Genomic DNA, 21,908 nt, shown 5'->3' on the forward strand with positions numbered 1-21,908 from the left:
TTGTTTCCAATGACGTGTACACGATTTTAGAATCTAAATTCATCGTGATTTATTGAGCGTACATCCAACGACGCATACAAAGTTGTCTGAGCACCAAATAAAGCGAGTTTTCGGAATATGCTGTGCAACATCTTATCTACTGTTTTTACCACCGCTTTTGGGAGTAACAGAGCGTCGGCCTCATTTATTTTTAGTTTATTCTCATATCAATTAATTCTCATGTAAACTTTCTGGTCAACAGTGACGAAGTCCTCTGATAAAACATCAAATTTTATATGTTATCATAATTATCTAGTGTGGAACCCTGTACAAAGTAAAATAATAGAAACGGTAATTTTATTGGTCTTTAATAACTACTCCTACATTCTCTCACTTAATTCACTTTCAGAAACCATTTACCTAGTTATTTTGAGGGTTTGTATGCCAGCTACCCCTGCATCCTCTCACTTAATTCACTTTCAGAAAACATTTGCCTTGTTGTTTTAAGGGTTTGTAGGCCAGTTTGGTTAATTTTGTATGGAGAAATTCGTAAAAAGTACCCGATTCAGCTGCACATGAGGGCTCTTTCGATAACAAAACCCGACGGCCGATTGCTTAATACAAAACGGATTTGGCAAAATCTACATCCTGAGTCCGGACCAAACTGCGTTCTTACAATGTTGCTTCAGAACTTTGAATGGAATGTTCGTTTACAGCTTCAAAACAGCCGTTGATGTTTCACAAAGTTCGTAACTATGAAAGCATACTATTCTTAAACGGTGATATCATGTACTCTTTTGTAGGTTTAACTGGCAAAACCTGTACAATGTATATGAAAAGAATCAGTAATGTATTTTCTTTCTTTTTGAAAATGTTTCAACTTTTGCGTGTATACGTTCTGTGTGTGGGGGATGACATAATTTTATGGACTGTACGACTAAAGGTGCAGAGTTAAATGGAACAAATTAAGTTTCACAACAATGGGTTGCTGTTTGATGCGTTTAAAAAATGCTGGAAAGTTGGGTAGGCCTACATGAGTGACTTAATTGTAATAAACACATATGTAACAGATGCATGTATTAAAGCCTAATGTTTTTAATTTAATACGCGAAATTAAACCCCCTGTACAAAATGGTATAATATACACAATGCCATTTACCCCTCTGCGAAACATCAATGAGTCACTCTGGAACGTTAATGGGAGTCCAAGGTTGCAACCCTCTTCAAACCTAAAGAGGTGGCTCTGTGTGTAGCCTACAGCTCCCCCCTTAGACCAACAGGTGGCCATATCAAAACCAAACAACCACAGAGGTGACTCTGTGTGCAGCCTACGGCTTCCCCCTTCGACCAACAGGTGGCCTATATCAAAACCAGACAACCAGACAACCACACATGTTAGCAGATATCGCTCGTGACTCCAGCCAATCAGACAACTCGTAAGAGGGAGTTCGGTTCAGGGTTTTGTAGACTTGCAACCCGACGTCTGTAACGACGTATCCGTGTTGGATTCCACAAGGATGCCATGCCACTGGACCTTCTAATTTTTAATCCAAGATGGCGCGGGCTACGCTTTTAATAGTATAGATTAGACCGAGCTGTGTTATAAAACACACTTTTTTTACTGGAATAATTCGGTAACGTGTATGTCTATTTCTCCTCGGGCCTGTGAGTGACCAGAAGAGGTTCCCCCGGCCTTTGGCCTCGGGAAATAGGTCTCTCTTCGCTGGCTACTCAAAGTCCCTCGGGGGAATAGACGTACCCTAGTTACCTCATTGTCAGTCAATTATGTGTATATTAGTTCATCCCACGTGACCGTGTTTCAGCCAACCAGAATACAGAGCAAGCAAGAGGTGGTTGTGTTATAATATAATATTATAACGCACCCCTTGCTTGTTCTGTATTCTGCTTGGCTGAAACACGGTCACGTGGATGGGATGAACTAATACCAGTCTAGTGATCGTGCGCGTGTTTTGCGGGAACATAGTTCCCGAGCGGGCAGCGGAACGGGCAGCGTATTTTTTTTCCTAGGACGAACGTGGGCAATTTACATAAATGGGCGTAGTTAACTATACATTTTCCCATGCACATGCATACTTCGACGTAATAATAGTTGTGGAAATACACTCACGCATACACTTACTTACAAGCATAATACACGTACACATGTTACATGTATATTTAGTACCATGTAAAATTGCGTATTAATTTGTACAACTCTACCTTTTGTCCATAAAATGCGCCGCGCTTTGCTTTCATTGCCAAGTCTTGATTGCCCAATAAAACATGTCAATTATGAAAATAGACTGACGGTCATAATGAACGGTTGTGGACCCTAATTTTTTTTTGATGAAATTTAATAGTACACTGTATTACAAACAGCACTTATGCATCTGGAGCACACACAATTATGCAACAACAAAAATGTTGTTTTTTTTCCACAGGTTTGTTATCTTATGCATGTTGGGATACATCAAGTGAAAATACTGGTCTTCGACAATAATTACCAGATGTGCCCAGTTTAAAAATAGACCATGGATGGTTCATCACCACCTGTACACCATTGTGTGAAGCGATAGAAGAAGAAAGGCAGGTTTGGTTACCATTAATTTACCACAACTATTTTCACTCCACATACCACCACCAGTGGCCCAAGGTCCCTTGCGGTCATCACTAAAGCTCGTGCATGCACGAGAGTGTTTTTCGGGCAAAAACACACACATTTTATATTAATTGCCCACGTTCGTCTTAGGAAAAAAAAATACGCGAACGGGCACTTGTCTTAGAAAATAGTGCCGGTTAAAACGCCCTCTCTCGACTTGAACCGTGAACACTACTACAAAACTTCCTTTCTTTTCCAGATTTTTGTCTTATTTCACATTTAAGACCGAGCTGTGTTATAGAACACATTATTGACTGATGGCTCCCCGATTTCGTCGAAATCGGGGAGCCATCAGTTCGCGCGAGAGCAGTGATCTCGCGAGACCACTATCTCAGCGTGGGGCCGATTTAACGACTTGTCCACAAGTCTACCTCGATGACCGCTGAGATGAGGACGTGCTTATAATGATCTGTACGTTGTTGTTCGGGATGTGATGCATAACCCTGTTCATACTAAATACTGCGAATAAGATACGATTTGATTCCACAGCAGCGACTGTTTCACAGGGGTTGCCCGCATTTCAACCCATATTGGGAATTTGTGACGTTAAAATTCATATCGAATTCGTTAGAAGTATGGAATAATAGGAATAATATTGGACATAGATAGGTTTTGGCGTAGCACATAATAATAGACCCACGTGTCACATGAAAACCATAGTGATATACAAATATCGTTGCGGTACCCGCTGCCAAAACATAGGATTCGAACTGCCTCTAGCTACCGGGCAACCTCGTTAGTCTAGTTGGTAAGACACTGCTCTAGAATTGCAAGGGTCGTGGGTTCGAATCCCACCCGAGTAACATGCCTGTGATATTTTTTCACAGGACTCGGGAAAGTACTGAGTATACAGTGCTAACACACATCGGTGTATGGGTAAAAACCAAAATTAATATACAAATAACCCGTTTGACTAATTAATACAGGCCTTAGGTTTATAGGCGTGACTATACAGCGTAAATTCTTAGACACATTCTTAAACCAGTGGTAATTGTCAAAGACCAGTCTTCCCATTCGCTGTATCACAACATAAGCATAAAATAATAAGCCTGTGGAAATTGGCCATCGAAGTTGCGTGAAAATGATGAACTGAAAAAAACCCCACCCTTGTTGGACAAATTTGTGTGTTTTCAGATAGAAATATTAGACTTCTAGCTAGAAGTCTTTTAACGTTTTAGTGAGAAATTACCTCTTTCTCAAAAACTATGTTATACTTCAAAGGGAGTCGTTTCCCACAATGTTTTTTACTATTACGAGCTCTCCAATGCTCGCTACCAAGTCAGTTTTTAAGTTCATATCTGATTTGTTTTCAGTAATAATTACCAAACGTTTAACTTCCCTTTAAATGAGTTTGTTGAGAGTAAATGTAAACCATACCATTGTTTTGTTATTAATATTAAGACACAATCGAAAACCATAAGTTATACAATAAATTGCGTACGTACGAACAACTCTTGCATTTGAATAAACAAAATGGTGTTTTAAAAACTATCGAATGAAGTGGATAACAACCTACTTTATAAAAAAAATATGCTGAAAATTTCTTTGGATTGGACTGGCAGGAGTGGACTTTAGAACATTATCTGCAGTTAACGCCAAAGAAAATTAGAAAATTTATTTGTATAATCATCATTTATAGTTTCAATCCTGCTGCAGATAATGTTCCAAAGTACACCCAGTCCAATCCAAAGAAATTTCAGCATATTGTTTTTAGGAAGTAGTAAACCTTACGCTGGCACGTAAATCCAGAGGTCGCAGAGGCAACTAAAGCCATTGTGATTTACCGTGGAGCTATACTCCACGGTTCACCCAATATCAATCGAAAATGTACTATGTGCTTATTTGAAATGTTTATAAGTCGCGTCCCCTTCTACATGTATGTGCATTAATATAGATATCCCTCTACGGTTGCTTATAAGCAACCGTACACAATACATGTACATGTATATAATAGTGTAGTAATTTTAAACTCGGGTGTGGATCCCTGACTATAGGCTTCTGACTGGCAACCCAAACAAAGATATTGACAAATTCGTCTAAATCCCACACATACAAAAACCCAAAGCCTTTTGCAATGGGTGGACGAAACCCCCTCCCCCCCATGCCTGTTGTGTGTATTCACTGGGCTTGTGTAAAAGGCGTGAAAGTTAGTGCCATAATTACACAATGCTCTCAACATCTATATAATATGGAGCGCGTAATAAACAACAAGACACATCAAGGAAATGACACGGAAATTATTGAGCATCAACATTGTTATACGAGTTATATGACTGTGCATTTTCCCCACAGAACTCGGGAAAATTGTACACTCATCGTGTAAGGGCAAAAAACTGTAGAATAACAAATCTATGAACTGATTTGTAACACGGTTTGTTCAAGTAAAGAATGCTCTATAATTACAGTACACTCGGCTTGTAATGAAAGAAAATAGTGTTAAAAACATTGACATTATAATTATATAAAATACTATTTTAAAATGTTAAATATCTTGTTTTTAATCAAAGTGTACGTTTTAATATAAAAAGTCCAAGGAGGAGGTGAACCCCGCTCCAGTTACGCCACTGCCTTACGGTCAAGACTGTCTAGATGAAGAGACATATTTTAATTTCAGTCTCTACACAGTCTCAATCAGAGATTAATCATCACACATGTAATGCAAAAACTGAACCTGCTGTGATTTCCTTTAGCAGCTCCCAGACAGACAACAAACACGACAGCAAAAACCCAACAGCACATACAACTTTTTGGCCGTGGAATATATTATGCAAATCACTCCCTGTCCCCAACCATGTTTGTACTAAACACAGTCTCAGTATATACGCCGTCAGGTACAGGTGCGTAACGACCGTCAACTTTACGTGTGGCAGTCTGCTTACCACAACGTTTACGACAGCACAGGAAATCGAGTAAAGGTTTACGATGAACGCCACTGATGAGGAAGACAACAAATGGATTAAGGCACGAGTTGACATATATTAGCACGTGGGCTATCTCCATTAGACGTAAGTAGAACTCAATAGGCAATGATACCAAAGTATTCAGAGAAGCATACAGAAAAAACATATTTATAAAATGGTAGGGAAACCAGAAAACAATAAACGCAACAGCCAAGACAAGTACTACCACAGCCAGACGACGACGGGCTCGGATGGCCTCCACAGATTCACCACTCGATTTACTGCACACTAAAACTTGCGCCATTCCTACGTAGCAAATGATGATAATCAAGACTGGCAAGACGTACGTCAATATTGTGTATGAAGTCGAAAAGGCAGCGATGGCCAATCGGGTTGGGGGAAGCAGACGGCAAAAGTACAAAGACCCACCATCTGAACCAGTATAAACATCTGTTGTAATAAATACCCACAAAGGTACAGTAAAGCAAAGACCAACCATCCAGACCGTCACCAAGATGGCAACGGTGCGTTTCATTTGGATGCGCCACTTCAAGGTACAAAAACGCTCTATGCTTACTGCAGTCAAAGATGTTGCACATAACACCTGGCTCAATACCCAAGCTCCACCCATGAGCTTACATATGATTATTCCTGCTGTTCCCTCTGGGAAGCTCACGAACATCCACATCATTGTTGACATAGGGACAGAAAATACGAACATCATGATATCTGCGATTGCGAGGTTTACTACCAAGATGTTGGAGGTTGTACGCAAACGAGGGATCAGCAAAATCACCTAAAGAATAATAATACAAGAACACAATTTATACAACCCAGCTTATACGTTTTACAATCACCGTTAATGCCATACAGTTGCATGGAGAGTGTGGGTTATACCACACGGCTTGTTTGAAATATTAGGATTACAGTGCAGCCTCTTAATATTTTTAAAACTGTTGGTTCAACACTGGATTTCAAGATGAGTAGGCTATTATGCAACTACATTTTGACCTTATAATTATACATGTAGCCGATACGGTAATGTCAAAGTTCGAACGAATTTAACTTGTTTTATCGTTGTGTAAAGTAGGGCTTGTTATGATTACATCTAACCGAGTAATAAAATGGTTCTCATAATGTAAAAAACAAAAACAAAAACAATAAAAACACACGCATTTTGATTATTACTGTCACGCTCGGCAAACAATCACATGTCAAGTTCCATTTCTACGAAAAGCGCCCTTTGCGCGCCATCAAAGCAACACTGTGACGTCACACACTACATAAAATGATCAAAACAGGGCAATGGGAAATGCACAGGAACAATAACCTTCATCCAGCCCTTGTTAAATACGTCAACACGGACTGGTTTCCAGAGTTATTCTGAGGCACTTGTACTTCATTGAGTCTTTGCTAGGCGGGAAATTAGTTCAAAAACCTAAGGGGGGGGGGGGGGGGGAGGCGGGGGTCACAGACAAAATCTTAATAAGATCACTGTCAGACAATAATAATGAAGGCGAAGCACAATGGCAGATTACTGAAGCGCATTCATACTTTCTGCGAATGCAAATGTGAATGATTGTGATTTACGGCACAAATTCGCACAGAATAGTTTGCCGAACAGTTAAGCCCAGTTCATACTTCCTGCGAATGCGAATGCGAAGCGAGTTTGACGTGAATGGGACGTCACAACCCTCCTTTCGCAGCGATATTCGCAAGTGAACATTTGCTGCGAGGGCAGCCAACAATCGCTTCGCATAATTCGCATTTACAGGAAGTATGAACCGGGCTTAGGGTTTCCTGAATTACCAGCAAAAGAGCAACATTTGCGGCGATACCAACGACTGCCAAGCTCAAAGAAACAGCAACATTCCATCTCCAGCGTTGTGGCTGAAAATTCCACGTTGTGTTCGAGTGGATATCCTCAAAATACTCATCTATGTTGTATGTTCCGTTGCCTGCAATAAAGGATTGAAAATGTGACATTTCTCAATAATGTTGAAATTGTTCACACATTTAGATGTGGATATACAAATTCCTCTTTAGTTACTCCTCCTCCATTAAACAAAGACCGAACATTGCCAAGATAGAGTAATGCGCTGTGCCCTCTGTTCCGCGTTACAATTTACTGGAAGAAAGTTCCAATATTAATGCCATACTGAGTCAGCATGACTTATCTGACCCGAATTATGAGTCAAAACAACACAACACAACTCTTACAACCATATTCAGTGTCAGTGCATACACAGCACCACGAATCATTTGATCTTGAATGTTTACTACCAGTAGGGGCTTACGCGCGAAATTGTACGTGTTTTCACATAATCGTAGAAATATTTCTTGAAAGTGTATTTTTATTGTTCCCACCGTAGAATTCATAAGAATGGGTCACTTCCCATCGGCGGGGTGTACTGCAGCCTCTTCATTTTGGACGGGGTAAGGTTTTTTTTTTTTTTTTTTTTTTTTTTTTGGGGGGGGGGGGGGGCGTTATTACCTATAGAATTGTCCAGGCAGTGAGTCCAAAGTACATGGGAGAGTAGTGTGTTGGGTCTTAATTAGAAAATCTATTGTTATATTATTCATATATTCATAAATCAATAGGATTAAAGGCTTAAATTAGCATAACAAAGGATGGCATGAGTCTTAATGAGACAGTCTATTGTTATATTATTCATAAGGCATGAATGTGTGCATAAATGAATAATGATAAGGGAGGTCATATGACTATGTATGAGGTCAAATGATGGGCCAATGAGAGGGGAGGGCTTAATGAGACAGAAATATGCACGAGACTGTTGTGAGTTTGATTTGAAATGGGCCAATGAGAGGAAAGGGCTTAATGAGACAGAAATATGCAGAAAAAAAATTAAAAAAATAAAATATAATTTTATATATATATATATATATATATATAAATTATCAAAAAAAAAAATATATATGTATATATAAAAATTATATAAAAGTTATAAAAAAAATATATATATATATATGTATATACAAAAATAAAAAATAAAAAAACATTTACAAAAAACATTTATAAAAAACATTAAAAAAAACAGACAGTGATTAAATCTCTCTTTTGAAAATGTGGTGGCTCTTAATAGAGCCGGTTTTGCATGCGCCTTCTCGGTGTGCTTTGCGCCTTGCAGCTGCTCGTCTTGAGGCGGGGTCTCGAGGTTGGGGTCTTGCATGTGCTGCCAAGGCACGTACGTACTTTAACCAACCTGATTTAGAGCCTGGCGAAGGGTTGAGGGCGCTGCGAATCTGCCTCCTTTTTTCGAAACCCTTTGGCAAACTCTCCAGGTAGTTGAAGTAAGCAGTGTTGGAAACAAAGGCTGCCTGGACCATTGCCGACTCGATGGTTATGTAGTCGACGTCTTCTTCGTACTCCCTGGTCTTGATGGCCAATGAGATCCTATGTAGTTAATTGCAGCGTTGACGTTGGGCTTCTAGCAACGCTACATGGTTGGTTTTGTCGGCGATACTAAAATTAAAACTGTTGTATGCAAATACCATCCAGCTCGTGCAGTTACCGTCAGCATCCATCGTTGCAAAATGAATCTTAGACCCCGGGTACCCCCTCCTAAGTAACAAGTCCTAACAATATGGAAATGGACTAATGAGAGAAGAGGGCTTAATGAGACAGAAATATGCACTAGAGGTTGGAAGCGAGATCAATAACCACTATGAAAAAAAATAAGATTATAACCTTGAACAAAAGGTTTGGTGTACCCTGAGCATCTTCGGGGGAAAGGTTGTTATTGAAAACACCACTTCACAATCATTTGGAGAGTTTGCGTAACCATAAGAGAATAATAGGGTTTGGAAAAGGCAGGAAGGAGTGGGGCTAGGGAACTAAAGGTTTAATACAACTTACACTTTACCATTACGTATTGTGAGTCTAAAAGTCTTAATAAGACAGAAATATGCACTAGAGGTTGGAAGCGAGATCAATAACCACTATATTTAAAAAAAGATTATAACCTTGAACAAAAGGTTTGGGTGTACCCTGAGTATCTTCGGGGGAAAGGTTGTTATTGAAAACATGATTTTATGTTATGTTACTTACACTTTTAGTGTTTAAAACCATTATGCAATTACACGTCGAATATAATGCGAGCTTATTTCTGTATTTAGTTTTTATAAAACAAATCATTATTGGAATAAAAAAAAACGAACCCCATAATTTGAGATTACCTACATGAAACGCGTACAGTAAATTCGATTCTTTATAATCGAATATTCGGATGTTACTTGAAAAGGAAATATTCCATCAGTTATTTACTCAGTAGGACTCCTACGTGTTTTAAAATATTCATGCAGTTAAAGTAGTCCTAGTAAATTCATTAAGTTTAACTGAAGTCATATAATAGTATCGAGTGATAGGTAGACAAAATTAAGACAGTTTGGTTATTCTCTTTTTGGAAGATGTTGGGGGCTCTGAAAAGAACCGGTTGGTTTTGACGCGTTACACATTCAACGTCTATTTGAAGGTGATGAACATTGTGATAGCCTTGATTCGTGATGCACTTGCTTTATCAGTTTGTAGATGTAGGTCCTTTCTACGTCTTTTCTTGTTGCCATCTGGTGGTGCTCCCTTAGCCTTACCGGCCTTCTTCCGTCCGTCTCCACTTGGCTTTTTGAATTTTCCGTGGGCGATATGATATTTAAACAGAGTATGAAAGATTAAATTAATCCCCGTTATAGTAAAAAGAATACATGTCATTTTTAGTATATGGAGAGACTATTGTAAACATTCCCATACTCTTTTTTCTTTAAATTTTAAGTTAAAAGCGTTACGTTCAATATAGAATTGAATCTTAAGAGTGTCAAACGTCTTGAGCCATTTTACAAACAAACATATATTTTTTTTAATACTATGAGAAAAATTGTGCGCTACCATGGCTAACGGAAGTTGTTATCGTTCAGTGTTGCCTCCCATGACTAAATCAATACATGTGTTGCGTTGCAAGAGTCAGCAAAATCATGAAAGTTTACCTGCCGCGATTAATACATTTATCTTCCCCAGTAACGGACCATCAATTGAACAAAGAGTAACTTTTAGTGTTTAAAACCACCATGCAATTGCAAGTCGAATATGAAGTGAGCTTAGTTTCGTATTATTTTAGTGTTTATAAAACAAGTTATCATTGGAATGATAACGACCCCCATAACTTGGGGTTACATGTAACGCGTACAGTCAATTTGGATGTTACTTTTAGCAAGTGAGGAAACAAATTTCAGTTCTCAACTTATTGAGACAAAAATTCGGTATACGATACTAAACACGAACGTTTCTTTTAAAGTTATTAAACGAGCTTAACTGTCTACACAGTCCATCTCAAGACTGTTTAGTTACACATCATTACGAGTAGCATTTAAAATAAACTCACCAAATTCAGATGGTGCGCATGAAAAACCAACACGTTACCGTAGCTCCATGTTTATAACGACGGCATCGATCTCGATCTCTAATAATATTAAGTCATTGTTTCTCCCGATACTTCTTACACAAACTGATAATAGAAAAATGTATGCTTCTTTTCGACCGAAAAATCGCATCCGGACATTATTCCATGATTTGTACACGTACACAATCGGTAGAGTTGCCACATGTCTATACCTGCAACATTGGATCTACAACAAATTTTGCCCGCTGGGTCATGTACATGTACCCCTATTGTTGACGAATCGATTAGTGTTCCCCCACTATTTGCTAAAGGATTAAATTTGTCCAGGCTCTTAAACGAAAAGAGTCTATGCTGTGCACAACAAGACAGTAGCTTACAATGTTGAATGGTACCGACTGTTGAATGCTTGTCGATATTATACGAAGACAATCTTTTTATTACATACAGTTATTTTCTGTGGTAAAAATTTAATGACTTCGTCTTCATTACGAATGAAAGACACTGTTTGTTGTTTTTTGCTAACACCAGATACATCACTAACTTGTGTCCGATTTAACTCAGTTGAAACTTAATCATCATCATTCACATGAGTGCTTATTAATTATTGTAAAAAAAAAAAAGTTTGGTTTCAGCGTTTTTTTTGTATGTGATTGTTTTATCACTTTGTTTAAATTTATATCAGTAGTTAGCTTGACGTGCTTCTGACGTGGACACATAAACAAACGCTACACATTAAACGAAACGTAAGTATAACAAAAACGAACATGTACAAAGACTGCAACATAAAACAAATCAATAAACAATAATGTGATTTAAAATTAAGAATTTTCAAAAGGCATGTACACAATTTTACAGACAAAAATGTTAAAGTATAGGTCTATCGAGAAACTAAAAAAGAAACAAATGAAACAAAATCAGTAATACAACGAAACACTATACTATAGTCAACGACATGATGAGGAATATTCAACTAAACATCACATTATTATGGTACAACGTGTAGGTTCAGTATAAAAAACATCGATGCAGTCCAAAAACAGTTGGTTCAAAGCGCAGACACTTGCAAACCTCTCACAACTAAATACTAAAAGATAAAAGCCGAAAACTGAAAACAAAAAAAAGACTATCAAAATGTAAACCTCAAAGTAAAAGCTAAAGCAAAAATACTGAACTCAAAACTTAAAAACTATCAAACTAAAAAAAAAATTGAAGCTACAAATACAAATTGATGCAAACAAACCTGGAAAAAAAACTGAACTCAAAACTTAAAAACTATAAAACTAAACAACTAAAAACTAACTACAAACTACAAACTGTACACTATCAACAATAAACTAACATAAAAAAACGCAATGCTGCAAACTACAGAAGAAAAAAACTAAAGAAAAAAATGGGAAAAAAACACTTAAATCTAAAAACTAAACCACTTAAAGCTGTAAAAACAAACTACAAACAACAAAAATACGTACTGAAAACTGCAAACTACAAAGATTAATAAATAAAAACTAAAAGAAGAAGTAAAACTAAATTCAAAATTTTAAAACCTAAACACTTAAAATCTTAAAAAAATAAAAACTTGAAACTGCAATCCACAAGCTGCAAACTATAAACCAAAAGAAGAAAAAAAAAAAAAATTAAAAGCCTAAAAACTTAAGCCTACAAACTATTCCAGAAAAACAAAATATTACCAAAAACTGCAAACTACATAAAAACTAAAGGGAAAACGAAAACTAAACCCAAATCTTAAAAAACTTACAACCTGGCAAAACTTGAAAGACAAACTACAAATTAAAAAACTAAAAGAAAAACATATGAACTCGAAACTAAAAAACCAAGCAATTTAAACAGCTAAAAGCTTAAAGACTTCAAACTGCAACCTACAACTAACGTAAAACTTTGTTTAAAAGTTTACTATTACAAATTTCAAGCTACAAAATAAAACTTGAAGGATAAACGAATACTAGACCTAACTCGAAACTTAAAAACTTAATAAACCATTAATAATAACATATTATACAAGTAAATGTTATCGTAATACATTAATAATAATAATAATAATAATAATAATAAAATAAACAATTCCAAATGCCAACTGAAATCTAAAAACTAACGAATTTAAGTACATAATACAAACTAAAAACTTAAAGAAAACAGTACTAAATTCCAAACCTGCAAACTTCAAAGCCCACTAAAAAACAAAACAAAACAAACTAGTACTGCATAATATTTTAGAACATAAGATGACACTTACTTAACTTTATTCTGAAAATTTAATTTCAACTGAACACAATAATCGAATACAAGTTATGTAGACAACTTGTAAATAAACTAACAGCAAAACAAGAACTGAACAATGTATGGACTCATTGAGCAAAATGTACAACACTGTAAAGACCACGGAGTAAACATCCAGATCACAAACTGCAAACGATAAAACAATTACACCCTCATACACCGTACATACATACTTACGAAAAAGTGTGTTTACCGTTTATACCATCTTTTCAGTTAAACAAAAACTCAGTTTTGTTTATGTACGTTTTCCTCTTCTTTTGTTTTCTTTGGATAATCTGTTTGGTAAAACAAAATCAACACACGTTCAATGTTTTCTATGATTTGCATCGGTTCAAATTCTTAATTTGTTTTTCATCGACTTTGTTAAATCATTAAATGGTGCACTTTTGTTACAGCTCGTCCGGAGTTTTCGAACATATTTTCGGACGATTTGCCCAGCATATAAAGACATAATGATATCAAACCATTATGTACAAAATAAATGAATTCACAGTATTAATAAGAAGTAACTGGAACTAAGTAAACTTTCGAGTACAACCAGAATAGAGCCGATGTGGTCTTGATGTTCTGAACAGTAAACTGTGCTCATCTTCATCGCCCAATTTTCTCCCAAAGATAACGAATGTTAGTATTATTTTTAATGAGAAGCAAGTTCATGAGTGAAAAATTAGTAAAAATCTGAGTGATCAGGTCACGAAGTGTCGATCATGCAGTGACAGACAAGTGTTATTGTAGTGGTATTGTAGTGTTCAAGATACAATGAGCGTCTTGAAAGAGCCACGCAGTGATGATTAGATTTCCTCATGGTAGTGTGAATGAGGCAAACTGTTATTGTTTGACTCATTTGGGAGGTGCGGACTCATTTGGGAGGTGCGGGAGTGATTGCAAATCACGGAGCGCCGAAAGAATGTCCACGCAGCATAAACGAGACATTGACGACTCGTTTGTAGTTTCACGAGGTGAAAATGATCGAGACAGTCGATTCCACAACGTCTGACAAAACGTCGAGGAAGGGTGGGTTAGTTGAGTTTTATTAGATGCCGTGGTCTTTATTTTCCACGTACTCTCAGTGTAGGTATGATCCGTATGCGATCTTTAGAGGACAAGACGAGACATGTTGTCAGTGACCTGTGACGTCAAGGACAAGTCAGGACGAGATATGTTACGTAAACGTCAGTCACATGCGTGACGTTAGGGCAAGTCCGGACGGGTAGTTACGTAAAGTGTTAAGGAGAGTTATGTAAGAGTTAGAATAGTTCCTGAACCAACTGAACGCACCAAACCTGCAGCAGCAGATATGTGTCTTGTGACTGCTGACTTAGCTTGGTGCGTTCAGTTGGTTTGCAAAGAATGAAACAAATGGGCCATTTACTGGGGGAAATAATCATCATGTGCACCGAGCGTAAAATGGGTTGGTTACCAACGCGCCATAAAACGATACCAAGTGAAATTAGTTTTATTATAAGGAACAAAGCTGTCATGGGATTTTAACAATGGCAACTTAATTACAATAATCTCAAAGCCAGTGCTTACAAAGGGTCTGTAGCTCGACAGGTTTAATTGGCCGAGTTTAATTGGTTTTCTAATTTTATCAGCTTTTGTTTTTTTTGCAGCTTCATCACAAAGCTTAGAAGCCTGCGTGTCAATTCAATTGACTGTTCACACAGTCAAATGGCCTGAACACAGACGTCAGGGAGCTAGGTGTTCCCGTCAACACACCGTCACAGTCTACATTAGGTATGAATACTTCAGCCATGGTTAAATGCGACAGATACCGTTTAGCAGAGGTTTCCTTCTGTCTTAGCGTCGTAGTCTAAAAAAATTGCGGAATGAGTGTTAGAGATTGAAAACGATCACTTTTTATAAGTCCTTTTTAGCCATCTATGTTTAACCAACCGATCAGGAACTATTCTAACTCTTACATAACTCTCCTTAACACTTTACGTAACTACCCGTCCGGACTTGCCCTAACGTCACGCATGTGACTGACGTTTACGTAACATATCTCGTCCTGACTTGTCCTTGACGTCACAGGTCACTGACAACATGTCTCGTCTTGTCCTCTAAAGATCGCATACGGATCATACCTACACTGAGAGTACGTGGAAAATAAAGACCACGGCATCTAATAAAACTCAACTAACCCACCCTTCCTCGACGTTTTGTCAGACGTTGTGGAATCGACTGTCTCGATCATTTTCACCTCGTGAAACTACAAACGAGTCGTCAATGTCTCGTTTATGCTGCGTGGACATTCTTTCGGCGCTCCGTGATTTGCAATCACTCCCGCACCTCCCAAATGAGTCCGCACCTCCCAAATGAGTCAAACAATAACAGTTTGCCTCATTCACACTACCATGAGGAAGACTAATCATCACTGCGTGGCTCTTTCAAGACGCTCATTGTATCTTGAACACTACAATACCACTACAATAACACTTGTCTGTCACTGCATGATCGACACTTCGTGACCTGATCACTCAGATTTTTACTAATTTTTCACTCATGAACTTGCTTCTCATTAAAAATAATACTAACATTCGTTATCTTTGGGAGAAAATTGGGCGATGAAGATGAGCACAGTTTACTGTTCAGAACATCAAGACCACATCGGCTCTATTCTGGTTGTACTCGAAAGTTTACTTAGTTCCAGTTACTTCTTATTAATACTGTGAATTCATTTATTTTGTACATAATGGTTTGATATCATTATGTCTTTATATGCTGGGCAAATCGTCCGAAAATATGTTCGAAAACTCCGGACGAGCTGTAACAAAAGTGCACCATTTAATGATTTAACAAAGTCGATGAAAAACAAATTAAGAATTTGAACCGATGCAAATCATAGAAAACATTGAACGTGTGTTGATTTTGTTTTACCAAACAGATTATCCAAAGAAAACAAAAGAAGAGGAAAACGTACATGCTTAAACAAAACTGAGTTTTTGTTTAACTGAAAAGATGGTATAAACGGTAAACACACTTTTTCGTAAGTATGTATGTACGGTGTATGAGGGTGTAATTGTTTTATCGTTTGCAGTTTGTGATCTGGATGTTTACTCCGTGGTCTTTACAGTGTTGTACATTTTGCTCAATGAGTCCATACATTGTTCAGTTCTTGTTTTGCTGTTAGTTTATTTACAAGTTGTCTACATAACTTGTATTCGATTATTGTGTTCAGTTGAAATTAAATTTTCAGAATAAAGTTAAGTAAGTGTCATCTTATGTTCTAAAATATTATGCAGTACTAGTTTGTTTTGTTTTGTTTTTTAGTGGGCTTTGAAGTTTGCAGGTTTGGAATTTAGTACTGTTTTCTTTAAGTTTTTAGTTTGTATTATGTACTTAAATTCGTTAGTTTTTAGATTTCAGTTGGCATTTGGAATTGTTTATTTTATTATTATTATTATTATTATTATTAATGTATTACGATAACATTTACTTGTATAATATGTTATTATTAATGGTTTATTAAGTTTTCAAGTTTCGAGTTAGGTCTAGTATTCGTTTATCCTTCAAGTTTTATTTTGTAGCTTGAAATTTGTAATAGTAAACTTTTAAACAAGTTTTACGTTAGTTGTAGGTTGCAGTTTGAAGTCTTTAAGCTTTTAGCTGTTTAAATTGCTTGGTTTTTTAGTTTCGAGTTCATATGTTTTTCTTTTAGTTTTTTAATTTGTAGTTTGTCTTTCAAGTTTTGCCAGGTTGTAAGTTTTTTAAGATTTGGGTTTAGTTTTCGTTTTCCCTTTAGTTTTTATGTAGTTTGCAGTTTTTGGTAATATTTTGTTTTTCTGGAATAGTTTGTAGGCTTAAGTTTTTAGGCTTTTAATTTTTTTTTTTTTTCTTCTTTTGGTTTATAGTTTGCAGCTTGTGGATTGCAGTTTCAAGTTTTTATTTTTTTAAGATTTTAAGTGTTTAGGTTTTAAAATTTTGAATTTAGTTTTACTTCTTCTTTTAGTTTTTATTTATTAATCTTTGTAGTTTGCAGTTTTCAGTACGTATTTTTGTTGTTTGTAGTTTGTTTTTACAGCTTTAAGTGGTTTAGTTTTTAAGATTTGAGTGTTTTTTTCGTTTTTTCCTTTAGTTTTTTTCTTCTGTAGTTTGCAGCATTGCGTTTTTTTATGTTAGTTTATTGTTGATAGTGTACAGTTTGTAGTTTGTAGTTAGTTTTTAGTTGTTTAGTTTTATAGTTTTTAAGTTTTGAGTTCAGTTTTTTTTCCAGGTTTGTTTGCATCAATTTGTATTTGTAGCTTCAATTTTTTTTTTAGTTTGATAGTTTTTAAGTTTTGAGTTCAGTATTTTTGCTTTAGCTTTTACTTTGAGGTTTACATTTTGATATTTTTTTTTTTTTTTTCAGTTTTCGGCTTTTATCTTTTAGTATTTAGTTGTGAGAGGTTTGCAAGTGTCTGCGCTTTGAACCAACTGTTTTTGGACTGCATCGATGTTTTTTATACTGAACCTACACGTTGTACCATAATAATGTGATGTTTAGTTGAATATTCCTCATCATGTCGTTGACTATAGTATAGTGTTTCGTTGTATTACTGATTTTGTTTCATTTGTTTCTTTTTTAGTTTCTCGATAGACCTATACTTTAACATTTTTGTCTGTAAAATTGTGTACATGCCTTTTGAAAATTCTTAATTTTAAATCACATTATTGTTTATTGATTTGTTTTATGTTGCAGTCTTTGTACATGTTCGTTTTTGTTATACTTACGTTTCGTTTAATGTGTAGCGTTTGTTTATGTGTCCACGTCAGAAGCACGTCAAGCTAACTACTGATATAAATTTAAACAAAGTGATAAAACAATCACATACAAAAAAAAACGCTGAAACCAAACTTTTTTTTTTTTACAATAATTAATAAGCACTCATGTGAATGATGATGATTAAGTTTCAACTGAGTTAAATCGGACACAAGTTAGTGATGTATCTGGTGTTAGCAAAAAACAACAAACAGTGTCTTTCATTCGTAATGAAGACGAAGTCATTAATTTTTTACCACAGAAAATAACTGTATGTAATAAAAAGATTGTCTTCGTATAATATCGACAAGCATTCAACAGTCGGTACCATTCAACATTGTAAGCTACTGTCTTGTTGTGCACAGCATAGACTCTTTTCGTTTAAGAGCCTGGACAAATTTAATCCTTTAGCAAATAGTGGGGGAACACTAATCGATTCGTCAACAATAGGGGTACATGTACATGACCCAGCGGGCAAAATTTGTTGTAGATCCAATGTTGCAGGTATAGACATGTGGCAACTCTACCGATTGTGTACGTGTACAAATCATGGAATAATGTCCGGATGCGATTTTTCGGTCGAAAAGAAGCATACATTTTTCTATTATCAGTTTGTGTAAGAAGTATCGGGAGAAACAATGACTTAATATTATTAGAGATCGAGATCGATGCCGTCGTTATAAACATGGAGCTACGGTAACGTGTTGGTTTTTCATGCGCACCATCTGAATTTGGTGAGTTTATTTTAAATGCTACTCGTAATGATGTGTAACTAAACAGTCTTGAGATGGACTGTGTAGACAGTTAAGCTCGTTTAATAACTTTAAAAGAAACGTTCGTGTTTAGTATCGTATACCGAATTTTTGTCTCAATAAGTTGAGAACTGAAATTTGTTTCCTCACTTGCTAAAAGTAACATCCAAATAGACTGTACGCGTTACATGTAACCCCAAGTTATGGGGGTCGTTATCATTCCAATGATAACTTGTTTTATAACACTAAAATAATACGAAACTAAGCTCACTTCATATTCGACTTGCAATTGCATGGTGGTTTTAAACACTAAAAGTTACTCTTTGTTCATTGATGGTCCGTTACTGGGAAGATAAATGTATTAATCGCGGCAGGTAAACTTTCATGATTTTGCTGACTCTTGCACGCAACACATGTATTGATTTAGTCATGGGAGGCAACACTGAACGATAACAACTTCCGTTAGCCATGGTAGCGCACAATTTTCTCATAGTATTAAAAAAAATATATGTTTGTTTGTAAAATGGCTCAAGACGTTTGACACTCTTAAGATTCAATTCTATATTGAACGTAACGCTTTTAACTTAAATTTAAAGAAAAAAGAGTATGGGAATGTTTACAATAGTCTCTCCATATACTAAAAATGACATGTATTCTTTTTACTATAACGGGGATTAATTTAATCTTTCATACTCTGTTTAAATATCATATCGCCCACGGAAAATTCAAAAGCCAAGTGGAGACGGACGGAAGAAGGCCGGTAAGGCTAAGGGAGCACCACCAGATGCAACAAGAAAAGACGTAGAAAGGACCTACATCTACAAACTGATAAAGCAAGTGCATCACGAATCAAGGCTATCACAATGTTCATCACCTTCAAATAGACGTTGAATGTGTAACGCGTCAAAACAACCGGTTCTTTTCAGAGCCCCCAACATCTTCCAAAAAGAGAATAACCAAACTGTCTTAATTTTGTCTACCTATCACTCGATACTATTATATGACTTCAGTTAAACTTAATGAATTTACTAGGACTACTTTAACTGCATGAATATTTAAAACACGTAGGAGTCCTACTGAGTAAATAACTGATGGAATATTTCCTTTTCAAGTAACATCCGAATAGTCGATTATAAAGAATCAAATTTACTGTACGCGTTCATGTAGGTAATCTCAAATTATGGGGTTCGTTTTTTTTTATTCCAATAATGATTGTTTTATAAAAACTAATACAGAAATAAGCTCGCATTATATTCGACGTGTAATTGCATAATGGTTTATAAACACTAAAAGTGTAAGTAACATAACATAAAATCATGTTTTCAATAACAACCTGTCCCCCGAAGATACTCAGGGTACACCCAAACCTTTTGTTCAGGGTATAATCTTTTTTTAAATATGTGGTTATTGATCTCGCTTCCACCTCTAGTGCATATTTCTGTCTTATTAAGACTTTTAGACTCACAATACGTAATGGTAAAGTGTAAGTGTATTAAACCTTTAGTTCCCTAGCCCCACTCCTTCCTGCCTTTTCCAAACCCTATTATTCTCTTATGGTTACGCAAAACTCTCCAAATGATTGTGAAGTGGGTGTTTCAATAACAACCTTTCCCCCGAAGATGCTCAGGTACACCAAACCGTTTGTTCAAGGTTATAATCTTATTTTTTCATAGTGGTTATTGATCTCGCTTCCAACCTCTAGTGCATATTTCTGTCTCATTAGGCCCCTCTTCTCTCATTAGTCCATTTCCATATTGTTAGGACTTGTTACTTAGGAGGGGGTACCCGGGGTCTAAGATTCATTTGCAACGATGGATGCTGACGGTAACTGCACGAGCTGGATGGTATTTGCATACAACAGTTTTAATTTTAGTATCGCCGACAAAAACCAACCATGTAGCGTTGCTATAAGCCCAACGTCAACGCTGCAATGAACTACATAGGATCTCATTGGCCATCAAGACCAGGAGTACGAAGAAGACGGCGACTACATAAACATCGAGTCGGCAATGGCCAGGCAGCCTTGTTTCCAACCTGCTTACTTCAACTACCTGGAGAGTTTGCCAAAGGGTTTCGAAAAAGGAGGCAGTTCGCAGCCCCTCAACCCTTCGCCAGGCTCTAAATCAGGTTGGTTAAAGTACGTACGTGCCTTGGCAGCACATGCAAGACCCCAACCTCGAGACCCCGCCTCAAGACGAGCAGCTGCAAGGCGCAAAGCACACCGAGAAGGCGCATGCAAAACCGGCTCTTAAGAGCCACCACATTTTCAAAAGAGAGATTAATCACTGTCTGTTTTTTTTAATGTTTTTTATAAATGTTTTTTGTAAATTTTTTTATTTTTTATTTTTGTATATACATATATATATATATATTTTTTTTATAACTTTTATATAATTTTTATATATACATATATATTTTTTTTGTATAATTTATATATATATATATAAAATTATATTTTATTTTTAATTTTTTTTCTGCATATTTCTGTCTCATTAAGCCCTTTCCTCTCATTGGCCCATTTCAAATCAAACTCACAACAGTCTCGTGCATATTTCTGTCTCATTAAGCCCTCCCCTCTCATTGGCCCATCATTTGACCTCATACATAGTCATATGACCTCCCTTATCATTATTCATTATGCACATTCATGCCTTATGAATAATATAACAATAGACTGTCTCATTAAGACTCATGCCATCCTTTGTTATGCTAATTTAGCCTTTAATCCTATTGATTTATGAATATAGAATAATATAACAATAGATTGTCTAATTAAGACCCAACACACTACTCTTGTCCTTGGCGTTTAATCATGCATGTTATAAATTTGTTATTAATTGTATTTTGCTGAATATCATCTTGCTCACTAATCCTACTAATTATTTAATAATAATAATTAATTGATAGTGCTGATCAGATAAAAGGGCCGGCCTTGTCATAAAAGCTCTATTCAAGTGTTGAAACTACACGACACACATTGGGGGGGGGGGGAACGACGTGTTGTTGTTGTTGTGGTTTTATGTGACTGGACTTTTTGAATACCTCTTTTTTAAATTCACATGGACTGCATATAATTTAAATTTGTTGATGTGATTTACTGTATGTTGCACTTTATAATATGTTAATAGTTTTCCAGGCATTATCACCATTGATACTAACCTTATTATTGCC

At 36.3% G+C, this 21,908-nt stretch overlaps 1 protein-coding gene across 1 annotated transcript in view; it reads right to left on the reverse strand.

Moving 5' to 3' along the window:
* Positions 1-3,910: 3,910 nt before the first annotated feature.
* LOC117298425 (neuromedin-B receptor-like) overlaps positions 3,911-21,908 on the reverse strand; it is a 33,870-nt gene continuing 15,872 nt past the window's right edge. Inside the window, exons 4-5 of the mRNA XM_033781683.1 lie at positions 7,348-7,496; positions 3,911-6,334 (exon numbers count right to left, since the gene is read on the reverse strand). Coding sequence (XP_033637574.1) covers positions 5,411-6,334; positions 7,348-7,496 — 1,073 coding nt within the window. The 3' untranslated portion in view covers positions 3,911-5,410. The remainder of the gene's footprint in view (positions 6,335-7,347; positions 7,497-21,908) is intronic.

Source organism: Asterias rubens, chromosome 13 (genome assembly GCF_902459465.1).
Source record: "Asterias rubens chromosome 13, eAstRub1.3, whole genome shotgun sequence".
In the NCBI taxonomy this organism is placed as follows: domain Eukaryota; kingdom Metazoa; phylum Echinodermata; class Asteroidea; order Forcipulatida; family Asteriidae; genus Asterias; species Asterias rubens.